This window comes from Melanerpes formicivorus, unplaced genomic scaffold, assembly GCF_026170545.1.
Source record: "Melanerpes formicivorus ecotype bairdi unplaced genomic scaffold, bMelFor1.0.p_v2 SCAF_7, whole genome shotgun sequence".
NCBI classification, from domain to species: Eukaryota; Metazoa; Chordata; class Aves; order Piciformes; family Picidae; genus Melanerpes; species Melanerpes formicivorus.
In genome coordinates this window covers 26853685-26872103 of record NW_027142359.1, presented here as the reverse complement: position 1 = coordinate 26872103, position 18419 = coordinate 26853685, and the positions used below count along the sequence as shown (strand labels likewise).

At 59.8% G+C, this 18419-nt stretch overlaps 2 protein-coding genes across 5 annotated transcripts in view; both read right to left on the bottom strand.

Moving 5' to 3' along the window:
* The window catches only part of IPO13 (importin 13), a 32117-nt gene extending 21857 nt beyond the window's left edge, over positions 1–10260 (bottom strand). Inside the window, exons 1-2 of one of the 2 annotated variants that reach the window (XM_068141559.1) lie at positions 10002–10260; positions 538–1274 (exon numbers count right to left, since the gene is read on the bottom strand). In XM_068141559.1, coding sequence (XP_067997660.1) covers positions 538–1274; positions 10002–10067 — 803 coding nt within the window. In that variant the 5' untranslated portion in view covers positions 10068–10260. The remainder of the gene's footprint in view (positions 1–537; positions 1275–10001) is intronic. The other variant, XM_068141560.1, reaches the window with a different exon arrangement.
* A 330-nt stretch (positions 10261–10590) lies between these two features.
* ARTN (artemin) lies at positions 10591–16811 on the bottom strand. Of its 3 annotated transcripts, none has more exons than XM_068140522.1 (4): positions 16454–16811; positions 12496–12566; positions 12191–12365; positions 10591–11918 (listed from the first exon to the last, which is right to left on the bottom strand). In XM_068140522.1, the coding sequence occupies exons 2-4, from the start codon at positions 12559–12561 to the stop codon at positions 11482–11484; spliced, it is 678 nt and encodes a 225-aa protein (XP_067996623.1). In that variant the 5' UTR covers positions 12562–12566; positions 16454–16811; the 3' UTR covers positions 10591–11481. The 3 variants fall into 3 exon arrangements, with proteins under 3 accessions (XP_067996623.1, XP_067996622.1, XP_067996620.1); XM_068140521.1 differs by lacking the exon at positions 16454–16811 and adding an exon at positions 15423–15640; XM_068140519.1 differs by lacking the exon at positions 16454–16811 and having other exon boundaries at positions 12496–13008.
* Positions 16812–18419: the final 1608 nt, after the last annotated feature.

Below are 18419 nucleotides of genomic sequence, written 5' to 3'. Positions count from 1 at the left end.
GCCAAGATTTGAGCCCTGTAACAGCCCCAGCACAACCTGCTCCAGGCCCCAGGGGCAGCCACAGTCACAAACAAAGGACCAAGTCCTCAGTGGGAGGGAGAAAACCAACATGTCTGCTTTTATTATCTCTGCATCAAATCAGCTCCTTGGCTGGACCAGCAGTACAAGGCAGAGGAGGGTCTCTAAATTCACCCTGGCATGAGCCAGACAGCTGCTCCCTGGTCAGGATCCAGCACAAGAAGCCAAAAGGAAGCATCTTCATCTGCTTGAGACGAGGAGGGTGGACATGGGCTGCAGCTGCGCAAGACTACATGGTCCCCACAAGTCAACCATGGTGCCAAGCCTGCCAGGATCAACCATGTGAAACTTGTAGCCTCTGTCTGCTTTTAACTTCTCCCTCTACCAAACCCTGTCATCATCACCTCCAGGGATAATGGTAGCTAGGAAAAAAAAAAAGGAGTTTTTTTCTCCCCATGCAAAACCCCCATCGATGCCCAGGAGCACCAACCCACGGAGGATGGCAGAGGCTGCCCTTACCTCTGGGCATCTGGCTGGGAAATGGCATTGACAACAGCCTCCACCGCTGTGTCAAAGAGCTCTGGGTCCTGCAGAGAGGTGAAAGCTGCCTGGATCAGGTTCTCGCAGTCCATCAGCGGGATCTCCAGCTGCACCCAGCTGGAGAAGCACTTCAACACCTTCTGCTTGATGAAACCTGGGGAGTCCTGCTGCTGCAGCAGCTGCTCCAGCAAAGGGAACACAGAGCTGCACTCCTGCGCCAGGACGCTGCGTACCTGGCCCTTGCGGTACTGCGGCAGGCGGCTGGTCTGAAACTCCTCGGGCAGCACCGTCAGCAGCTCCAGCAGCGCCAGGCACCGCGCTCGCCCGTCCACGTTGGAGTCCTCTGCCTGGAACATGCGCACCATGTCTGCCACAGCGCAGGGCCAAGCCTCTGGCATCATGCTGAGCGCCAGGGAGGCCAGTGCCACGCACAGCCGGGTCAGCACAATCTTGGAGCCGCTAGCGAAGCGAGTGATGTGGGTGAAGAGCTGTGACTTGAGGCTCTCATACTGGTCAGCCGGGATGTCGTTCCAGTAACGGGATATCTTAATGTGGAGAGCGCTGGCCCCAAAGTACTGGATCTCAGGCACCTTGTCCATGTGGAGAAGTAGCCAGCTGAAGTGCCATGCCTGCGGGGAAACTTGGGCCTGCATCAGCCATTTCTGAGCCAAGTTCTTGTTCTCAATGTTTGGGTCGTAATACAGCTGATGGAGAGCCTGCAAGAGAGAGGGAAGCATCCTAGAGCAGCTAGAGGAGCACCACCATTGCTGGTCCACCAGAGGAAGGCTCACCAGGATGGAGCCCAGGATGGAACCTGGGCTGCCTGCCAGCTGCTGCCCTGCAAAGCCAGGCCACAAGGGCTGTAAGAGACATGGCAACTGGTACTCCCGCTTTCCGCCTGCACCTGCTCTCAGAAAGGTGCTGTGGATGCACTAGCTCTCAGAAAGTATGTGTGGCCTAAAGCTTGCATCTGGCAGCCCAAGGAATGCAAGAGCTGCTGTCAGGTTGTAGAGACACCCCAGAAACCTGCAGTCACTAAGCTCAGGGATTAATTCCTCCACAGAACCCATCTGAAGTCTTCCCAAACCCATCCTGTTATAGCTGACCCAGAAGAGCGGGCATCTAACCCTGTCTCTGCCACCACCTCCTGTGACAGCCCATCACTGCTCACTCCATCTCCTTGTATGGAGAAAGGGAACATCACTTACCTGCTCCAACAGCTGTGGGAGATCTAGTTACTGCTTTGCAGAGCTCAGATCCACGTGAACAGCCCCATGCAGGCTGCAAGGCTTTATTTGCAGAGGATTATACAAATATTAAGGCTAACATTGATTAGTTATTTATCCTGAATGGGTGCAACTGGTAACCAGTGATGCCCTTACACACAGAAAGGGAGAGTAGCTTCCCCCTGCCTGAACTCCATCTTCCAGCAGGGAGGTTTTCTGCCTGGCAGGGCACATCTAATTTCAAGTCGTTGGCTGCAGGCACGAACACACCAGAAGCAAGGAAAAGAAACGACATTCATCAGGCTAGGAGGCACCCATCACACCCCACCAGCAAATCAATGTATGATTCCAGCAGGTGTGGAGGACTTTTTGTGTCCCCATCCTAGCTCCAGGTCTCAAATGTCCTCCTCCCCCTTAAAAAGCTCTATGAAATTCTTGTGTGGCTCTTGTACCCAGGAGAGGATTTAAACCCTATTTTTAAGCATACAGAATTGGCAGCCTGGGGCACAGGAACAAGCTTCTCAAGCAAGCACTTGTGCCTCCTGCTGCTTCCCAGCACAAGACCAAAGAGCAGGACAAAATGGCAGGAGCCTTACAGAGACAGCACTGCTTGGGCCATGATTTCTAATGCCCCTGTTCAAGACTCTATGGCAAGGGAAAATGAGGATAACCTCTTTGTAAGAAGTAGGTTATAAAGTATGTCGTAGGAGATGGAGTCAGCCAACATGGACTGCAGAGGGACAGGCACCTGTCCCACTAAAATAGGTATCCTGACACAGAAAAGGTTAACCCTAGATAAGCAGGACACAGGGAGAAAGAAATCCATCCTGAAAGTGGTCAAGGGGAGTTCATGAATTACCAGCAGCTAGCTGAAACCTTGCTCTGTTCCAGTTATCTTGGACTCTTGCCCAAAGCATCACTCAGCTGCAGGGGCAGAGGTAAGTGCTGTCATCCACTCCTATCAAAGCAACACTTTACTTCACCAGCAAGCAGTATCTGCAGATGTGCTAAATGCTCAGCCACTCCTGAGGGTAGGAACCTGGCTCCTGCCCCTGCTCTTTTGCTAAGGACTGAGTCATCCTGCAGCAGATCCTGAGCTGGCGCTCCCAATGATCTCCTCCATTACCAGCTCAGTCTCTCACTTGCTCTCATCAGAGCTTGCTGCTTATTTTCTTTCCAAAAGAAATCTCACTTGTGATTTCCAGAGTCAGTGACAGCCCACTCTTTCCCTTTCCCAGGGGGCACCAGGCACTGTCATGAGATTGCAAAGGCCAGCAGCAGTCCCCTCTGCCTGCTCCCCAGCCTGGGACCCCTCCTTGTCTCCTCCCAGCCTCTCTACACCCACGCACATTCTCTAATTAAGTGTTTTATTCTATTTTGAACAGTCTTCCTGCTAACACTTAGAAAATCGTGGGGAGAAAAGGAATTGTTATGCAGCATATATTGTGTGCACCTGCTCCAGAAGCCCTAACCCCTAACCCGGTATGAGGGCTGCAAAGAACAGATTTCACCAAGCGTGGAGGATGAGCCTGGCCTCCAGCACTGCATCTCAACCCACAAGCTCCCCAGCCACTCACCTCCACTGGCTTCAGGGCTGCTGCTGCACGGGTTCACAGTGGGGAGGTACACAGGAAAAGCAATGCACTCTGCACACTCTGGGCACACCAAAGCCATGGGTGATGTGGAACATAGCAGGGCAGCAGAGCAGAGGCTGGCATGCACAGCCTGCCTGCCGGGAAGCAGCTGCAGGCTCACCCTGCTCCTGGTTGGGGCAGCTGGTGCTGTCAGCTAAGGTCTGATCTTGCCAAGCAAACAGACCTTGGCGCTTTCATGGGATCACCCAACCGAAGGGAGAGGACAAAGTGATGAGACAGAGTCCAGTGCAAGGCTGAGGTGTGAACACCCTGCACACAGGCCCAGCAGCAGAGGTGCCAATGCTGTCCGCGTGGAAGGAAATGGCTGCTGCATCATCACAGCGGCAAGGAGGGAGCACCACGGTAGATGTTCCCCTCGATGCTCATGCAGGGGAGATGTCACAACCACTACATTAGAAGCACAGTAACTGCAGAACCTCTCCCCAGGCAGGGTCAGCTTTCCAGCCAAGCTAAATGCTGTACCACCACAACCATCCCAGCACCTCGCCTGCACACCTCACATTCCACCCCACACACAGCGCTCACTGCCACCAGTGAGAGCTCTCTGGAGATCACCCAGCAACACTGCTCCAGAGCCCTACTCCTCCTGCAAGGAATCTCTGGGGAAGCTTCCAGCAGAGGCTCCCAGAGATGTGTGCTAGAGCCTCCACTGCTCAGCACCTTGGGGAGAGAGGGTGGGTGGTGAGATGACAAAGTTTACCAACTACACTAAGCTACTCAGAGGACGGAAACAAAGCTGATGCAAAAGAGTCACACTGCAAGCTGTTGGAAGTGAGAAGAATATTCTGGAAAAACATGGCTGCTGGCTTTCTCACCTGCCTTCCTTGAGCACTCTGCCCAGGAGGGGTCTGGCCATGGTGGCTCCTGGCCAGAGCACAGCTGCTCCTGCCTGTGTGCAGGAAGACAGGTAGAGAGGTAAGGCAACCAAAAGTACACCCCATCTGGTGCTCTACACACCATGGGAGCTTTCCAGAGGAGCTCCAAGGACAGATGTCAATACTGGGACCATCCTCAAAGCAGCAGATGAAACCCCTGGGAGAAGATTGGGCTCTCTGCCTCGCCTACCTTGCACATTGGGTGAGTATCATCCTCAGCCAAGAGCATGGGACAGAAGGCTACTATCGTGCCCTGCAGAAGTGTACCTGATCACCTGGCATGCTCCTTCCCAGCAAGGAAGGGCACTGCCCAAAGGCAGACATTGGCTTCCATTGTACTTTGACATCACCACACTGACCAGCACGCTCAGGCCCATCACAAACCACTGGAGATGATGAGATGACCTCATCACTGCCAGGACAGAGAAGCAGAAGGCATGAAATTGGACAGTGACATCTAACAGAGGGGCTTTGTGCATTCTGATTTGAATGGGTGGCTGACATGAGACCTGCCTCCTCTGCAATGAGACCTGTAAACCTGTAACATGAGAGCTCATAAACAATCTGGCTGTCAGCTATGCCCTTCGGCCAGGAAAGGAGCTGTCTCCAACATCAGCTCTGCTTGGTTGAAAATAATTCAAGCTATGATGGCTCTTCCCTCTAAAAAAGCTGTGGCCAAAGCCTCAGTTATGCTCTAGTCACTGGAGTGGCATCAGCCACTCAAGTGTGTCAGAAGTAAGTTGCCTTTGGCCTGGAGAGCTTGCCCCAAAGGCAAAGGTCCAAGGTCTCACACTGATCACTTTGGGAAGAGGAGGGGGACCAGCCCAAGAAGAGTTGCTGCCAAGCAAAGGCACCTGATCTTAGGCTGGAAAAAGGAGCTGCCACAAGCTCTCTCAGCCCTCACCCCTTGGAGCTTGGGCAGGGTGCCCAGAGCCAGCAGGATGTCTCCCTGACTGCAGTGCCTAAATATATTAACACAAGGTCCCCAGAAGGGAGGTGTTGTGTCTGCCCCATTTGTGGCATGACAAGAGGAGCTCCAGCCACACAGCTCCAGCCTCAGAGAGCAGAGGCGTGCTGCCTGCCTTTCCCAGGGGCTCCGTGGGGAGACAGGTCACCTCCACAGGTGCTGCTGGAGCAAACAGAGGTGCATCCTGGCAAGGGAAACAGCAAGCTGCAAAACATACTCCTGTTCTGCTCCTTGCCCTGTGCCCACAGCTGTAGCATGCCAGGAGCTGTGGTGGCTATGGCCCCTTGGAGGCACCAGTCTTCTTCCAGCAGAAGCCTGCAGGATGTCTCCCACTGCAGTCTCTTGCTGTCCTTTCTAGCTGAACACACTCGCACCACCAGCGCTGCAGGCCTGCAACAGCACGGCCATTACCGTGGTGCTGCCCAGCGCGGGGAAGGCCACCCCTGCCTCTCCCTGCCACGGCTGGGCAGGCTGAGCAGCCAGCAGCCCTGGGGAGGCAGCAGCCTGCTGAAGCAACAAGGATAGCAAAGGGATGCAAAATAAAGCTTTGTGCGTGCTGCCAGGCATGCTGCTCCTGCTCAAGGGACCCACACTTTGCCAGCAGTCCCAACGAATGTGGGGTCTCCTCCCGCTCTCCTAGCAGAGGTGCTGCTACTTCAGAGCCCCTCTCTGAGCCCAGCTTGCCCACTTCGAGTCCTCAGCTGTCTGAAAGGGGCTGCTGCCCAGATGCAGCTCAGTAGCTTCAGCATCCCTCCCACTGCTTCACTGCCAGCAGCTCTCTGCAGAGAATGGCATGGTTCCCAGCAGGGACAGGAGCTGTGGAAGATGTGTGCTCTCTCAGTGGTGGTGACCAGGACCAGAGAGGAACCTTTGGAGCACAAACTGCAAGGGTGACCTAACACCCCTGCCCACCATCACTCATCACTTCAGTGAACAAGTTCAAGAGCTTTTTGAGAGGAATCCCTGCCAGCACCCTGGTACCAATCCCACCCATTCTCACTCTGTAAGATGTCAGAACTGAGAGGAGGCCACAGTGACAGCCCTTGTAGGACACAGCCAAGCTATGGCAAGGACAGGGTGCTGTCCTCTCATCCCACCATGCCACAGGAAGGAGCAAAATCTTCAGACAAGGTTGGCTCTGGGTGGAATCTGCTCCTACAGCAAAGATCTGCTCAAACACTAACCAAAGGGACTCCTCGCTTCCCTCAGTGTTGCGAGACTCTCCCCTCCTGAGGCCCCTAACTTACCATCCTTGGCACAGCTGCCACATCTTGTATACAGGGGCTGTTTCTAAGGAAGAATTGGCCACATTGCTGCCAGTGGCACACCAGACTAGTCCCCCACCCTCCCCCCACCCCCTGAAATACAATTTTCTTGATCTGGTTTCTGAAGACAGGCAAGAAACTTTCTCTGAAGAAAACCGAAGCACTTGCATTTCTCCTCTCTGTCCTTCTGGGTGGAAGGCAGCCCCAAGCAGCTGCCACATCCCCAAGGCTGATCATCTCCAAGGATTGGTGATCAAAGCCATCCATCTCCCATCACAGCAGGCTCCGGATGTCAGCTCCATGACACCCCGCCTACCCTCTGCCAGAGAGACTCTGTGCACTCATCAGCCATCTCCAGCGAGGCACATGGCAATCTGGAAGGCCCAGAGATGCCAGACTGCTAATGTTCTAGGGAAAAGACGTCAGTGAATATTACAAACACCCCAGAAGATGAGAGGCAGGCCCAGGGAGGAAAGACCTGGAAGGAATTGGGCAAAAAGAGGGCAAGAGCGGGCACTTAGAAAATTCACGGAGGAATGGCACTGCCTTCCTTATTACTTCAAAAAGGAGGATTCAAAAAGCAGTTTCAGCTGCACTGAAAACAAGCAAAGGGAGTCTCACATTCCTCTTCTCCTGTCAAAACACCATAGTGGTAGGTGTTGCCAACCATGCCCTGAGAGACCTAAGCCCTGCTTGTGCGCTGCTCCTCTGAGACAAACACAGCCAGCAGGACCAAACTTCTACATTCCATCTTCACTGGAGTGGGGTTCATACTGCAGCAGGAGTATCACCTCCCCAGGGGAGTGTCACCCCACCAGGCTGTCAGTCACACCAAGGACAACCGCTGGACATGCAAAGGCACACAGGTCACGAACCAGATGGCACCATTTAGGCACAGGGAAGCCAAGCATCCTCACAGCTTGAAGCCCTCAGTTTGCCCAGCCTTTCCTTCTCTCTCACCCCTCCAGTTTCAGCAGCAGGTGCAGGAGAAGCAGAGACAGCCCAGAGCTGCTGGCTGCCCAGCAGGTCCACACAGCACAACCACACCAGTCTGCTCTAGCTGTGCCGAAGCCAGAGCAGCATGTAGGTCAGGCTCGTAAGAAAACAAAAAGCAGCTGCATAGCCCTCAGGTGGGAGCGGGGGATATTGACATGGTAACCATGCAATGTTTCAGCCCCAGAGTGGCTCTGCACTTTCCCAGTGTCACAGGAGAGCTCCAAATGGAAAAATGGAGCAGAAAATACAAGGAGTAACTTTCAGATGGCTCCTGAAGTGCAGCATATAAACCTGACACCTCCTCAGGAAGAAGGGCATCTACCTGCCTGCTTGCTGCACATGAATGCTCTGCACAAAAACCATCAAAGGAGCATAAGCATGGTCTGATCAGAGACTTCCCTGGCTAAAACTGCTGCATGTGATGACTTTCACTGGCAGGTAACCTGGAGAGTCTTTGACCCTCTGACTTAAGAGCTAACCAGCTCATTATGCCGTTCCTAACCCCAGCACTTATCACTAACTGACTCAGAGTGGAGTCAAACCCTGACTTTAATCAGCATTCAGTGTTATTAATAGAACTGTGTGCAAAACCTGCAGGCAGAAGAGCCCAGGCCAGTAGAAGCATCGTTTATCTGCCAGCACCACCTCTGACATAAGCAGCTCTACCTGCTTGCCTCCCACCAGCCCTGTCCCTAGCAAAGCACACCTTTCCTTTGCTTTGTACCAAAACCACCCCACAGCCCTACCCTGAAAAGACAGCCTCCAACCTGCTGAACCTCTACAGCTTTTTCTGATCCCACCCCACATTTCACCTGGACAGGGACTATGCTGCTGCCCTCAGCGAGCCATTCAGAACCCTATCACAGTCCACAGCACACTTTCAGGGGACACCACCAAGGTGGCAATGTCTGCAGAGACCAGGAGAAGCTGGGCAGGCTGGGGGAGGGGAGTCAAAGCATCCCAGAGAGCATCTGCCTCCTCCCAGGCAGCAGGAGACTAAATTCCAAGTGGTACAGAGTGGGCAAGCACAGCCCCACCTCGCCCAGCCTGCTCGGCACCCCCTGCCCTGGTACTGCCCACCCTTCCTGGGCAAGTGTGCACTTCATTGTTGGTGCAAACAAAGGAGTGGTCTGTGTCTGCCAAAGAGAAAGGAAGTCAGAGGCAAAATCATCCAGCAGCCCTGGATATATGCAGATTAAGCTGCAGAAGGTTGCTTTAATGTAGCATTTTCCAGACATCAGTTAATCCCCCTGGCCATGTGCTGTCTCCATCTCCCTGGCAGAGGTGGAGTGTCTCACCTGCAGCCACAAAGGAAACCAGCACCCACTTACAAACATGATATCCCTGACCCAACACCTCCTGCAAAGCTGGGCAAGTTGCTGGGGAGGGACGGGTGCAAAACACACACCATGTACCCACCAGCAAGCCCGTGGGCATTGCTTTGGCAAGAAACTTGGTCTATTCTTAACGAGGAAAAATGAGGACACTGGGATTCCCACTAGCTGTCTGGGGATCGAGGTATGGATTGACAGGCTGTTAGTACCTGTCAGATGTCTGGCTACAGGATGAGTGGAAGGGAAAAGCAGCTCTCTCGTCCTTCAGGGATGCATCCTCTACTGCCCTGTCCCCATCACCTCCAAGACAGCCCAATGGAAGGGAAGGTTTTTGCCCCACTGCCTCCCTGGGTTCATGCTAGAGTGCTATGCTTGGTTTTGTGATGAATCCCAGGTCACACAGGGGGCTGCTTGGACTCTTCTCGGCAGCAGCGTGATGCCAGCATGCCTCATTTTGCTGTGGCTATTCCCCGAATCCCAGGTTTTGGCAATCATGACCTTGCTCTTCTTGCCCTGCAGCTGCTTAGGGGTCGCCGAGTATCAGCAGGAGCATGGGGGCTTCGTTTCAGGTTTAGAAAGGCATGGCCCATCCACCCTCTCAAAGCTTTTTCCAACAGTAATTAACTCCCAGCAACTGGCGAGAGTCCCTTCCCTGTCTGATGGCGGCACCGATAATGCAGGGCTTCAGAGCGATGCTGCTCGCCCAGCGGCCGGGACCAGTCCCGTAGGCTCTCCCTGCCCGCCGCCGCAGCACGGCGACCCGGAGGACGCCCATCCAAGACACAATCCCAGCCGTCTGTTCCCATTTCTGCCATATCACTTTCCCTCCCCGGGCTGCCCCGGCACACAGGAGCCGCTGGCTCCACCTCCCGCGCCGCACACCGGACCCCGCAGAGCGGGCTGGCGGGCAGGTCCCTATTGCCCCCACGAAGGGCAGCACAGGCAGGGCACCGAGGATGCCACCCCGGCGTCCTCCCCGGGCCCGGCACCGCCTGTCCACACCATCCTCCACGCCACGAGCCGCAGCCGCCGCACCGGCATCAGCATCCCGCAGTCGCGTCCCTCCGCAACCGCGTCCCCCCGCCCCGCCGACAGGGCCGGGAGGGCTCGGGGCGGCTCGCTCACCTTCTCCACGTTTTCCACCGTGAAGTCGAGGCCCTGCGGCGGCGGCGCCTCCGCCCTCCGCTCCATGGCTGCGGCGGCGGCGGCGGCGGCGCTCAGGAGGCGGCGACGGGAGGGCGACAGCGGCGGCGCACGGGCAGCCGCATCGCGGTGGGACCCGCCTCCCCACTCCGACAAGGGCGGCGGCAACGGGGCGGCGAGGTAAGGCCCGGCTCGGCTTGGTCGGGAGACGCCCAAGGGATGCCCCGAGAGGAGCGGCGGGGCACGGCACGGCACGGTGCGGCACGGCACCGCGGTCCCGCGCCGGCACCGCTGGGTCCCCGCAGGCGCGGCCGGGCAGCCCGGGGACCTGCCGCCGCGCCGCACGCCGGGAACGGTAGTTCCGACCCACGCGCGCCCCCTGCCGGGCGCCGGGCAGCGTCCCCGCTCCCCACGCGTGGTGTGGGCAGTGCTGGTGGCAGCCCCGCTCCAGCTCTTCTGCTGCCAGCCCACGGGTGTCAAACACGCCGGGCAGCCCCGTCTCTCGTCGTCGTGTGCCTCCCCACCTTCCCGCTCACGGTCATGGGCACACGCAAGGATTGGACTTGCAGCCCATCGCTTTATTGCTACAGGAAAAGGCGACTGTACAAAAATAGAGTTTATCCCTCAAATTTTACAAATAATAGAAAAAAGGGGCTGGGGGCACGGGGCACCGGGGCACTGCCCAGGGCTTCACAGTAGCGCTGGGGTTAAATTACACCCAGCCCCCGGTGGCCCAAAGTCATAAATAGGAGCTGCCGCTCGAGAACAATAAATAAATAATTTAGAGTAATAAATAGTTTAGTGCCGCAGCACCACGGGGGCAGCGAGGGGATCCTGCCACCTCCCAGGGAGCTCGGTGGCTTCTTCTGCCCCACTGCCCTGCAGAGCACCATGTGCTGCCACTGGCCCAGATGTGGGTCCCCCACCCCATGCTGGTGTGGTTTGGCTGCATCTCTGTCCTCTCCCTGCAGGACGCCCCTTCCCTGCAGGACGGCACCAGCCACTGCCAGCCCCCACGGGGACAGGGACATTTCTCCCCTTTCCGACTTCCTCTGAAGCTTGGGTGACATTTAGCCCTGGCTCCCCTAAAGCAGGTGTACAGGAGCACCAGTCCAGGCAGGGTGCAGCTGAGCTGAGTTCTGACAAATGCCAGGCTGGTATACCATTGCGAGCAGCAAGGATACTCTGTACCCCCTCTAGCTCCTCACCCATGACAGGGCTGGGGTGCACCAGGGCTGGACCCTGCATAGCTGGCAACACCAGTTGCTTGGCACTGAGTGGGAGGAGGTTCAGCCACCCACCAGCTGTCATGGCTCCATCTCACCTCAGCCCATCAAGGCCATGTAAAACTAGGGGCACTGGCCTCTGCCAGACCCTTCCTCTAAGCACCAGTGCCACTGTGTGCGGCAAGCCGGGGTCTGACAGCATGTATTGAGCCAGGTCCGAGCCAGCAGCCCCCTCTTCAGCCAATGCAGCTGCACTCAGCTGCCGAGAGCTTCTCCACTGTCTGCCACGTGTTCTGCACATCCATGAAGGAGACGGCCTCATAGCGGGTGGGCCGGCAGCAGGGGTGGCTGAGGACCCTCTCCTGCGGACCTGGGGTGATGAGTTGCTGCCGCAGCAGGCTGCCCAGCGTCAAGTCATAGTTGCTGCGTGTCCGGTGGCAGGATCCACTGCAGTACTTGAAGAGCACGATCTCGTCTGAGTTGAAGCCCAGGCCCAGGTCACGCACCTTCACCATCAGGTTGCGGATGTGGCAGTTGCGCCCGCGGGCCCCTCGTGAGGGTTTACGTGTCCCCTTCTTGGCTTTGCCAGTACCTGGTGGTGAGCGCTCAGCACGTAGCAGTACGTTCTCAGCCAGCTCAACGGCACCCTGGCCACCTGTCGTCATGTTGTCCCCTGCACACAGAAGGGACAGCAATGTCACATCCCAGCCCACACCCACTGCCCTCCTGGGGCCTGCCAAGTCTGCCTGTCCCCTGCAATGACCTGCAGATCCACCCACACCTGACCACCTACCATGGCACTAGCCAGGCACTTGGTGGGGGTAGGTGGGAACCTGGCCAAGCATCCCCAGGGCTCTGCCACCATCCCAAATGTGAAGCACAAGGTCCCATGTGTTCAGCTGCCCCAGCTCAGCCCTGATATGCAGCTTCTGCCCCAACACCTACCATACATCTGGCTCCAGGCAGTGGCAAGCGGTACTTCTGTGCTGCCCTCCACAGTAGCGCTCTGCGACGTCGGGGCAGTGTCCAGAGTCTCATTGCAGTGTGGCATTCGTGGGGTGCCTGCAGCCAGCCCAGCCAGCAGTGAGAGAATGGTGAGGAGCCCCCACAGAGTCCCTTCCTGCAACAAAGCACAGAACAGTGAGATGAGCCTCAATCAGGATCCCTGCATGAGGGACAAAGCTCCACGAGCTGGGGATGGGGACAGAGACGTGGTCCCAGCCATCTGTGGTGGCCAGGCCTGGGCTCACCTTGGGTTGCAGGTATGTGGTGTGTCCTGCAGGTCTCGGCTCTGACGGCCATGCTCGCTGCTCCATGCTGGCTGCAAATGCAGAAGTGGTAGTCAGCACCCATGCAGAGTGGTGGGCATCGAGGTGGCCAGATGGGAGCTGGCACTGCCTCGCCCCTGTCCCTGCCAGGTATGCGTCCACTCCTTCACCTCCTAGCTCCCCACAACTCCTCCTGCACACCATGCATGACCCCCTAGACCCCCTCCCTGTACAAACACCCTCACCACCTCACACACTCCTTTCAAGTGATTTGGTAGCTGAGGCAGCCCAGCTTTCACCCACCACCTCTCCTCAGGGGAATGCAGACACCTCCTCACGCAAGCGGCCCAAGATGCCAGGCTGGCCCATGAGGCAGCAGCTGGGACTGGGAGCGCCACAGTGGGGGGGCGCCTTTCCCATGGCCCTTCCCTGGGAATGTTTTTCTTGCTTGCAGAGGGAGCCTGACCTTGGAAACTCCAAATCCATTAGCACAGAGTTCTTGGGTCCAGCCACCCCCCCCCCCCCCGGCCCTGCGCTGGCTTCCCTGCCTATTGCCTGCACTGAGCTGGTACATGCAGCCCCCAGAACAGCTCAGGTGAGCGGGGCTGTGAAGGGCAGGATGAACAGGCAGGTCCCATGGGGACATGGCAGGGCACAACTCAGGGCTCACTGATGTCATTCACTCCAGTGCCACAGCCCAGTGTCCACTGCTGTGACAGAGCAGGATTTGGTCCTCACTGTGCACAGTCCCAGTGGAGCAGTGAGCAGGGTCTCAGGGGAGCAATGTCCCCTGCACCTGTATCTTCCAGTCCGCACCTCCATCCCCAGCTCCCTCTGGGTGTAGGGAGGCCCCTGTGTCCCAGGCCAAGGTTATGCAGAGGTGGGTCCCAAGGGGGCTTGAACCCTCTTTGACCCATCTGCTGCATCTGTCTCTCAGCATGGGCTTGTCCCCTTGGAGCTCAATGGTATCCTGCAGCAGTAGGTTCCCCCATTCTCTCTATGCCTTTGCCTCAGCATGTCCCAGGTGCTTCCATAGCAAAACTGGGACAGGCCATGCCGAGGAGAGTACTCCTGGACAAAAAATGGCCACATCTGAGCACTGCTAGGACAGAGACAAAATAAGCTCCCCCAGTATCTCAGGGCATAGTCCCCAAGTCCTGATTGGCACACCTCATGCTGCCCTGCCGCAACCCCATGGTGGCATGGGGTTGTGATGAGTACTGCCTGGCCCATGTCTCCTCCGGGGGCTGCGCATCAGGCAGGATGCGTCCCCGGTGCAGGCAGGGCTGGCACTGGGCCCCCGGCCCCGCCAGCCGCCGCAGCCTGGCCAAGCACAGCCCACGCAGCACGTCGCTCCCGTGGCGGCCCTTGGCCCCGCGCCAGCCGCTGACGCCAGGTCATGGTTTTCCCAGGCCAGCACCCCCGGAGGGGCCAGGCGAGGGTTCCCGTGCCCCGCTGGAGGGAACGGCCCCCCTTTGCTCCCGCCCGATCCCCACTCCAGTGGCCGACTGCCCCTCCGCGGCCCCTCGGACACAGCATCCCGGCGGGACGGGGCAGGGCAAGATGAGACAGGACAGGATGGGGCAGCAAGTGCAATTCAGGCTTCTCCCATGCGGCGGCAGCACGGCCCCGGGTTCTGTGGCAGGCGTGCTGCCGGCGGGACGCCGGGCGAGGGCAGCCACCCTTCGCTGCCGCGAACCTCGAACCCGAGGCTAAGGACGTGTCCCGCCAGCGTTTCCGCCGACACGGAGTCCTGTCTCTGTTCTCCCCTAGCTCGGGAAGGAGTGAGCCAAGCTCCTAGGCACTTCACGGGGATGCCCGACATGCACCCCCCCAGCGCAGCCCCCCCTGCTCCAGAATAGCTCAGTGGGGTATATGGCTGGGATTTGCCCCTGCCACGGCTGCAACAGCCCAGCTGGCACAGGAGTCCTTCCCTGAGTCAGGATCAGGTCTACCCACGCGAGTACCTGCCTGAGCCCCCGCCACATGTGTCCCCTGCCCGGGAGCCGAGCAGTAAGTAGCGCGCTGGGGAAGTCCATGCGCGAGTCACCTCGCACCTCTTTGTAGAGTCCCCCCTGCCGGCGCTATGCACAGCGCGCTGGGCAGTGGGTGCCCCGAGAGCTGCACCAGGCCCCCGGGGCAGGTGGAAGCCTCTCGCGAAGTGCATCCACGCGAGGCAAACGATGCCCCAGCCCCGGGGTGAGTGGCTCAGCTCATGGAGTAGCCGCTTTAGGAAGGGTCCTAGCACCGCTGGAGGATGCCAGCAGACCCCCACTGGCACCTGCCCAGCATCCCACCGCGCTACCCCTATAGCAGAAGGAGTGACGAGGGGAGTCAGAAATCAACCCCACGTGTGAAGCGGGGCTGGCACTCGCCCCGCAAAGTCATGGGACGCCGAAGTCGGACACGTGGGGCACACGGACGACACCAACCTCGGCCTCAGCCCGGGGAAAGCAAAGCCGGGGAGCACGGAGCAGAGCCTGCCCGGTCATCCCCTCCCCGGGGCTCTTTTGCGCCCACCGCCCAAGCAGCAGGGGCACGGACCTGCCCGACGTGCACAACGGGCCGGGGCGGGACCCCAGGGAAGAGGCGGGTGACACCGTACTCGTGCCCCCCAGGCAGCCGCAGCGGGGTCCCGCCTTTCCTTGTCCAGCCACGGCCCAGTCGCAGTCCCGAGCGCTTCCCGCAGCCGGGCCGGGCTTAGCACCCCGGGAGCCACCCAGTGGGGACGTGCCCAGGGGTGGCCGGAGCCCCTTCATCGCTCCGCGTGTTTTGCTGTGAGGGCGGGCGACGAAGCGGGCTCCCCCACACCGTCGCACCCGCAGCCCCGGTACGAGCCACCGCCGAGGCCTGGCGCCGCCAGCAGGCTGGGGCGGACGCTGCTGCCCGCCGCCCCAGCCCGCACTCACCGTGCCCGCGGCGGGGACCATCCCCCGAGCCGCCGCCGCCCCGCATTTCCTCCGCTCCCCGCCGCCCCCCGCCGCCCGGCGCCGCCGCGCCGGGGCGGGGCGCGGGCGGGGGCCGGCACTGCCCCACCGGCACCAGCTCCAGCCGCTGCGCCCGGTGTCGTTCCCGGTGCTGCTCCCGCTGCGACTCGGGGTGCAGGTCCCGGTCCCGGTGCGCCTCGGAGTGCGGTGCCGGCGGCGGCAGGCAGGCGCACAGTGCGGGGCAGCAGCGGCTCCATCCCGCTCCCGCCGCTGCCGGTGTCAAATTCCAGCCGCCGTCACCTGACCGGCGGGGCGGGCACCAGCACCGGGATCCCAACCGGCACCCCGACCCGCACCGCAGCGGCTTCGGGACTCCGACCCGCAAGGGCGCCGGTGCAGCCCCGGGAGCAGGACGGCACTGCGATCGCGCCGGCAGCAGGAGCCTCAGCACGACTGGCATCAGCACTGGCTTCGCGCCGCGGTCCGCCAGCTTTCGCTGAGAATTGCATCTCGCCGAGAACGGCACTAGGACTCCCGGCGGCACTTGACCACCACCTGCCCGCCGCCCGACCCTCGGATCGACGAGCACCGCTCTACTCCGTCGGGTAGACGGACGGGCAGACGGACACGAAGCCGACGGACGGACACCCCTTGAGCGGGGCTCTCTGCCCCGACAGCCCGGTTACAACGCTGGCAGGACGGACACTCCCGTGTAGGAATTCTGCCCTTTTCGGAGTGTTCCGGGAGCAGAGCTCCACGGGGACCCCTTGCACACAGCGTTCCACCCGCGCCTGTGAGGGGCTCCGATTGGGTTGGGTTTGCGGGGGGCTGTGCCGCGGCGGGCCTGGCCCCCGTCTCACGCACCCCGAGGCCCCGCGGGTCACCGCTGTGCCTGGCGCTCACGTCCAGCTTCGCTGGAGGAGGAGTCCGGCCTCCTTGCCCTGCCTCCCAGCTCGCTCGCGCTCCGCGGCGAGGTCCACCCCGGCGGGGCCACTCGCGGACGGGGTCCTTACCTCCGCCGTCTCCCTGCCTCCCTCCGCCGGGGCCGTCGCAGGCCCCGGGGACATGGGGGCCGGCTGGCGAGCCGAGCCGAGCCCGTGCGAGTCCTTACGTCACCGCCCAGGGCCCTCCACGTCCATCCCGGGGCTCTCAAGTGCTCCTTGCAAACGTGCCAAATCCCACGGCCGCCTCTGCTCGGCCCCGCTTCACACGTGCTCCCCCGGCGGGAGCCGGCCGCCGGGGCACAGCCCAGCCCAGGAAAGCCCCCCTGCGGCCAGACCTCATGGCCCGCCGGCCCGCCGAACCCTGCCCGTGGCGGGGTCCGGTGGCGTCGGGCCGGGCTGCGCGCCCTGGGCTGCTGCTGCTGCCGGCGGTGTCATCTGCCCCGGCAATGCTCCGCCGCCTCGCCGCAACCTCCCCGGGCTTATATAACTCCCTGGCTGGAGCAGGGCCAGCGGCTCCATCGCCGGCTGTGCAGCGGCTGCACGCCGGCCCCGGGTCTCTCGTGGGGTCTGCCTCGAAGCTCGGGGCCCCCCACGTGGCGTTAACTGCTTCTTTGCCACACGGCAGAGCAGGTCCCGCGCTGCTGCCCTGGGGCCGGTGGCCGCCGTGTGAGAGTCCTGTCAGAGCCGACCGCCTCGTCTCCTCTCATCCGCACGGATTAGCCTGCGCAGGGATGACAACTCCCGCGGCCCTCCTGCGGCATCACCTACCGCGGCTAAGCCGTCTCTGTCACCGCTAGAAGAGAAGGTGGAGGTGGCACGCAGTCTGGAGCTGCTGCCCTGGCGTGGCACCGTGTGACCTTGGTTCCCCCCTGCTCCCAGCACAGGCAGCTTGGCTAAGCCTATGCCTGTGGGTGGCTTCAGGCCTGCTTGTGGGACTGTGTGGGAGGGTGAGTTCAGCTGTGGGGCTGTGCTGCCCCATGGCTGTCACCTGAGGCTGCTCCCATCTGTGATGCCCTCATGAGAGCTGGCAAAGGTGATGCCCTGAATGCCTTGGTCCAGCAGAGTTTTGGAGGCCCAGGAATATCCCTGGAATGGGATTGGCTAAAAGCAGGGTATGGTGGATAGGGAGCATGATCCTCTGCTTTGCAGGGCTGCAAGCTAAGAGGGCTGCCTGCATGGAAAGTTTCTGTGCAAGTGGCTTGTCCTGCTCCAGGTTTCCTGGCTGTCCCCATGGGGCTGGGGCTGGCCACAGCCCTGCCCATGAAGGGGGAGCTGCCCAGGAGAGGCTGCCAACAGGGGGGAAGGCTCCTCCCTCAAGGACAGACCTCAGGACTTGGGAGAGAACCCCAGGTGCTGGCTCATGCCCAGGGGTTACTCTCTCCTCTCCCATCTTTCCTGAGAGCTGGGCTAGTCCTCATGTCCACAGAGCACAGCTACAGTGGGTGTGATGCTGGTGGTGGGCAGTCGGGGCCCATGGTGTCCCAAGACTTGTGAAAAGGGTAGCTGTGCAAAGCCTGGTCTCTGTCCTCTTCCTAGTGTGCTCCCTGTGTGGCTGCTATCCCGGACACCTGAGGGGGTCCCTTGTCATAGAAGATGTGACCCCACTGCTGCGCTGCCAGCAGCACCTCCTTCCCATTGCCCTGAGATCACAGAGACAGGAGGTGGCGTGTCCCACTGCTGTGCCTGAATTTACACTGCTCTCTCCTCTTGGGCTCCCATGAGTATTGGCTTTGTCCTGGGGAGTGCTGAGCATAGGCTGGGCTCCACAGGGTGTGGGGGTGCAGGGTAGGGGCTACATGGGGCCCCACAGGTCTCCAGAAGGATGACCTGCTCCCTGGCTGCTGCTGGTAACATGGTGCATCAACCAGCACTCCTGCACCTCCAGGGCTGGGGTCTCCCTGTGTCCCTTTTCTGATCTGGAATGAGTTCTGCAGGGCTAGGTCCTGCTGTGACATCTGTCCCTGGCTACCCTTGCGTAAGGTAGGATGGGGGTGACATGGTCCACCCAGATGGCAGGATCAAGCATGTGGTTGCT